The sequence below is a fragment of the Hordeum vulgare genome, chromosome 7H (assembly GCF_904849725.1).
Source record: "Hordeum vulgare subsp. vulgare chromosome 7H, MorexV3_pseudomolecules_assembly, whole genome shotgun sequence".
Taxonomy (NCBI): Eukaryota; Viridiplantae; Streptophyta; class Magnoliopsida; order Poales; family Poaceae; genus Hordeum; species Hordeum vulgare.
In genome coordinates, this window is record NC_058524.1 from 167,015,033 (window position 1) to 167,021,395 (window position 6,363).

Here is a 6,363-nt window from a genome sequence, read left to right on the forward strand (position 1 = left end):
ATGGAAGGAAAAATATTTAATAATATGAAAAATTTACTTAAAATCCCAAACTATGTTCCTGATTTTCAAATAATCATAAACTAAGTAAATTTCACCTTCTAATGGGCGTCATCTGTCAAAGTCTCTTCTGGTCACGGGTATCGCATTATAGTAGTGGAACAACCTTTCTATGAAAACCTTTTCTCAAGTAGGTTAAAAATATTTCGAATTTTATTTCATTTTGTTAAATCTGATAAATATTATGAAAAGTTTCATAAACATTTTTGATTTGAAATAGTGTTCATAAATTCAAATATTCATGACTTTAAAAAAATGTTCGATGCTTTTAACTTTTTTTTGATTTTTTAAAATTATCACTATTTTTTCTAAAATGATCGGGATTAAAAAATTGTGATTTCAAAACTTAACATGAATATTGAAAAAATGTTGATATACTTATATAAAATGGTAACAATTTTGAAGAAAATATTTATGAATTTGAAGAAATGCAAAAGAATATAGATTAAGTTGCTAAATGAAAAAAAATCATAATTTTTAAAAATATCAATTAATTAAAATAAAGGAAAAGAGAAAACAAATGTCAAAGCGGCGAGGAAAAATAATAAAAGAACCAGAGAGAAAAAAAAGAACGATCGTGTACGAAATGTACGTCTCGTGCAAGTCACCGAGAGGAATCATAGGAGCCCTCACTACCTATAGAGGCCTACACTCATTGATGACACCCTCAAGAGGGTCACGACGCTAACAGCCACCGGGGTCGAGCCAACCCGAGGTGTGCGAAGGTTTTCACCCTTTGTGTTGGAAGGTAGGAGAAGGAACAAAGTGGTGGCTCAAGAGGAGCACCAAACCCACAAATATCGCATCTACCGACACCGAGGCGCAAAGTTTTCCCCTAACCTCCTCCACCAACCATGTTACGGGGACAAGTACCCATAACTAGGAACCCCCACCATGAGCCAAGGACTCCAAATCCAAGTCACTACTTGGCCAGCACCGTTGGCCATAGATTCGCCAAGACCACTTGTAACAACAAACCTCGCCACCCCACATGGCCAAAGAACACAACCAACACATGCTACCACATTGGTGTTGAAGAGCCAATCTATGTAGTCTGCCATCCAATGCCATCACAACATCTTTGGCCCCGAGCCTACCCCAATGCCAAGCTTAACAATATCGCCCCTCGAAGGAGAGAGCGAAAAGGCCGCTCATCCCCACCCGTGGACAACACCCAACCCTATTTTTCACCCATGAGCACTAGCAAATCTGGACCTCCCTAGTCCATCCCAATGCCCGTCAATCATCACTACATTGGCAGCTGTCGATTCATGTGATCTAGCCCCGCCAACCGTGAAGGCCGGATCTGCATGGCACCCACCCGCACCATCGATCACACCCTGCCCCAACCGGGTAGAGGATACCTTCCGACAGTTCGAGCACATCCACACCCAAGAAATATATAATTGAAAATTGTTAGAATATCCCAAAATTTTTCTCGCTTCTTTTGGTTTTTCTTTCCTGTTTAATTAGTTATAGTATTAAAAAAATCAAAAAAGGTTACCTTTACTTGTTGGGAGGTTTTCCATGTGAATAGTTTTTCTAGATTTTGTTTTTTCCTTTGCTTGTTTGCTTTCTTCGAGAGGAAAGAACTTCAAAAATATTTCACCGTGTTTCTCTGAATTTCTTTTTTTCTTTGAGTCATCGAAAGGATAATACCACGATGAAAATGTTAAGTGGCTCTCATATGCATTAATGTGATCTAACGAAGAGCCAATATTGCCATGTCTTCTTCTTTGCATAAATACCTTGCAAATTCCAGCTTAGTCCACGACAATCTTGCACTATTATTATTATTAGCACGTCGTTCGGTCGTGCAAGTGAGAGGCAATAATGACGATACTTGATAAAGTGATCGTGGCAAAGGAAGTTGTATGAACTCTTCTTCTTTTCCGTTTTTGTAAATATGTTTACCTTGTCGATCTTGATTCAGTATATCATGAGTGAACATGTTTATAATGACAATTAGAGATTATAATATCTCATGCCATGCTTAAATAACTAGGAATTGTTAATGATTTATCTTATGTGTCAACATGCATTAAAATAGCCATGATGTGGTATGATAGTATGGTACTTCCCTCTGAGTAATTCGAGCGGCTTGACATGGCCCATGTGCGAACATGTAGTTGATTCAAAACAAATGCAACCTTCATGATGTTTAAATTCAGAGTGTTTATATCTTATTTGTGCTATTCCCTCCGTCACGGTTTAGAAGGCACAGTTAAACTTGCGCGCGTTTCCAAAATAGACAAGGTTTAAGGCGCGAAAGCAATTACTCTTATTAATTAGTACTAGTACTACTCATGCATGCGCCCTCCCAATTTGCTGCTCACGCATTAGTACTAGTATTTTCTCAGTTGATTAGGCGCATTAGCATCTACACATGCTACATCTCACAACCAATCAGTGACTATCTTGGTCTCAGAGATTTTCCAAGCGTGCCTTCTAAACCATGACGGAAGGAGTAATGTCCAATATTAATTATTCACAAGGCATGTTTATGACAGTTTTTACTCTCTAACTGATCGCTTTTCAATCTATTGCTAGCATTTACCTGTACTAAGCGAGAATGCTACCTGTGCCTCCAAATTCCTAAACTAAAGTTATTTCAAATGAGTTCATCATAGCTACCTATATGCGATATTACCTAACCATAGGACATGCACTCGCGGGCATGCATCCATGCATTAACGAGCCTTGATTTATTTTACTGCAAGCAAACAATTTGAATCCAACCAGCGTTATAAAAACGTACTAGCTCCGTCCTTTCATGGGACATTTAATCCCGGACGGGGGTAGTCTTTCATTGCCCTGTTTGGATACTCTAACTTAGCTAGAGGTTAGAGTTAGTTTCTAGCTCATGATTAACCTTAAACTAACTCTAGCTAAAGAGGTGTTTGCATGATAGGGTTAGATTGACAATAGTTGTACTTGATGGAGAGAGGAAAGTGATTTTTTAGTGGGTCCCATGAGAACCAGCTCCAATTAACACCTATTACCTGATGGATAGAGAAAGAAAAGTGACTTTTTAGTGGGCCCCATGAAAACTAGCTCCAATTAGCACCTCTTGGGTGGGCTAGTTTTTTTGGATGGGTTAGATGCAACTAGCTCCAATCTAACCCTCATGTTTGGATACTTTAGTGCTATTTGAGCCCCAACTAGCTCAAACTAACTCTAGCCTATGGATCCAAACAGGGCCATTAATTCATGTCCTTTCTATCCCTTTGGTAGGACATAGTACAGTCCAAATATTTAATTAAGCCTTGCCCTTCATGCATTGGCTGACACATAGAGTGAAAGTCCATGGTTAAGTTTTATCTTTCCATCCTTATGAGGACCAAACCTGGAGGCAAGATCAAGTCCTTTTTAAGGGTCAATTAAGTCCGTTGTTGCGGCCTGTTCTTTCATGGCGCTCCACCTCTGGCCACAGTAGTCTCTCGTCCGTTTCAAAGAGGCTGCAAAATTGAAAGTTGCAAAGTTCATATCTTCCTTCGTTGGTGATGACATATCTATTACCCAAGTGCACAATCATATTCGCAAATGGCCGAATAGGTGGACAAGGATTGCTTATTTGAAGGGTTTAAGTGGGGTTGTTTGGGATGATGACAAGAACATTGTATTGCTAGAAGAACAACACTATTTGGGCCACACTCAGGTCTGCATGTGCATGTAGAAACCCTTTTTTGTGTGCTGAAATGAGTTATCTTATTGCCGAACTGAAGTTGAAACGATGATAACATATCTGAAGTACCGGTGTTGCAGGATCATCCAACTGATGCTGAATTGTGCTCAATTCCCCACTTGACTACTACAATTATATGGAACTTTGCTTTGCTAATAAGCATGCCATCGGTAATTATGCAATGGGAGCCAGTGTGCCACTAGGAACGCCTATTGTTGTGGAAGGCAAGGATAAACCCAATGTCATGGAAACTTATGAAGTATTGCAAGATCTTCCTCGGTCTAACTTTAGAGTACCTAATGCTAGTGCCACTCAGGACACTTCACCCACTTCAAATAAGAAGAGAAAGAGGGCAGCTAGTTTGACTAAGGAGGACTCACTCCAGTGTAGAAGCATGACTGATGTTATGCGTGAGATTGCAAGTACTATCAACAACACTTGCCATGCTGAAACACACCCTGACTTGTACAAGGCCATCATGGACCTTACCGTGTTTGATCAAATTGAGGAGTTGGTTGTTTTATATTATCTCAAATTGAGCAGTTGGTTGTTTTAGATTATCTCACAGAACATAAGGCAAAAGGCCTTAACTTTATAAAGATGGATGATGAAGCCCGTCAAGCATAGTTTAAGCCTATCTTGAAAGCAAATCCTTATCTTCTTTGAGTTGATGTTAGTTGATGCTTGTTAAAACTATTCCTTTTGTAATGCCTACTGACGCAACTACCCCTTTTGTATTTCGAATGAGACTACTGATGGTTATTATGTCTTATGTAATATGAATTTACTCGCGCACCGCTATAATTTTTGGTTATTATGCAATATGAATCTACTTGTGTACCGCTACAAATTATGGTTATTACGTGTTATGTTAATTGCTGTTTTTTTCCTAATATAATCATTGTTCAGATTATGTTGGCATGGTAAATTTTTATTGCTGGAAGTGTTTAGTGAAATGTCGAAATGTTGTTTCAATATTGTCTTGGCGCCAAAAAAATGTTGATTCAGCCTAGCTCACATACAGGCTACCAAACACAGTCTCGGCATAACATGTCTCGTCTGATGCAGCCTATCAAACACAGTCCAAGCTCAGCATGCATCAATACATACACTACTACCAAACAACTATAGTTGCATATACTAAGCTTGTCTCAAATGAAAGGATGGAAACAAGTACCAAACACACCCGAAGTATAGGGTTTGAACCTTGTAGTTTAACAGAAAAAAAACAATTCAGACAATGGATCTCAAAATTGAAGGATTTTAGACAGTTTATCCTAAAACTTGGTACATGTGTCTTATCTGAAAAAACACATTATGTTTTTTTATGTATATAAACATAACCTGATTACAATTAAAAACATAATCTGATCTTAACATCGTGAACATACGTTACCTTATATAATGGTACACTCATCTAACTTAACCGATAAACTCAACGCATGTCGATCCTAATAGTTTGATGGTTTAAATAGCACCTGACTTTTACCTCTTGACACGTATCAAAATAACAAACCACTTGAACATGCGTCATATATTTATCATTGGTCCACTTGGTTTAGGCGGACCCAGCAAAGGGCAGCACCTCCGAGAGCGATGGGCGTACTCCTTATGCATACTACCTCATCTCATCGGTCATCAACCCCTAAGGCCTTGTTCAGTTACATGACAAATGGACCGGAATGACATGGGTCAAATTCCCTCCAAGTTCCTTCCAATCTACTCCAATCCATTTGGTGAATGACTTAATCAAACAAGGCCTAAAGCTAGAAGAGGTTGGCCCGAGAAAAGAAGAGAAGTTCGATCTTCATCACACCACATCGTAAATACATGATACTTTTTGACCCCCAATCACACGGATCGATTCAAGTAACCAACCAGAAGCCCAAACGTAGCCAGGGCCGGCGCGCGGCTCGGCCAGGTTAGTCGATGCAGGAGCCGCAGAGGCCGTAGCCGCCGCTGCAGTCGGGCCCGGTGCCGTCGCACAGGCGCTCGGCGCCGACGAAGACCTTGGTGTTCCGGCTGCCCCGACGACCTTTCCTCCTCCTTTCGCCGCCGCAGGTGAAGATGACCCACGACATGACACACAGCCACAGTATGATGGCGCAGTAGATCGCCTCCCCGCCGTCCCTCGCGCCCACGAACTCCACCGGCGCCAAAGCCATTCGATCCGATCGACCTCCGACGGCCCAGCCTGAACTTGCTGGTTGTGCTGGCAGAGGGTGGAGTGTGCGTCTCCCAGTGGTGTCGCCGGCTTTATAGAGCTAGCAACGTGACGTGACGTTCAGCCGCCACGGACGGAAACGCTCCGTCATACAGGTCCAGATTTTCGTGCAGGCTTCTTCATTTTTCTTTGATTTGAAAGAAAGCGCGGGACTAATCAATGCTACTCCAGTACATTTGTACAGCATTGAGCGTGCGATTGCTGGCCAAGTCAAGCCCGGGGAAGACTTATATAGGATGCGTGAGATCAATGAGATCTAATTTCTTGAAGATACAAGACATGTTTAAAAGTTCTGAAATTAAGCAGAGACACACATTCATGTAGGATGTACAAGCTCAAAAAGTTCCAGCTCCTGGTTCGAACTACACTTAGAGCATCTTCAACAGCCACATAAAAA

At 40.8% G+C, this 6,363-nt stretch overlaps 1 protein-coding gene across 1 annotated transcript; it reads right to left on the reverse strand.

The window, feature by feature from the left end:
• Positions 1-5,250: 5,250 nt before the first annotated feature.
• LOC123412167 lies at positions 5,251-5,953 on the reverse strand. Its single transcript, XM_045105107.1, has one exon. The coding sequence runs from the start codon at positions 5,905-5,907 to the stop codon at positions 5,665-5,667; it is 243 nt and encodes an 80-aa protein (XP_044961042.1). The 5' UTR covers positions 5,908-5,953; the 3' UTR covers positions 5,251-5,664.
• Between the last annotated feature and the right edge of the window lie 410 nt (positions 5,954-6,363).

Excerpts from the sequence above, each read along its gene's own strand:
- LOC123412167 (XM_045105107.1), bottom strand. The coding sequence starts at position 5,907 with ATGGCTTTGGCGCCGGTGGAGTTCGTGGGCGCGAGGGACGGCGGGGAG.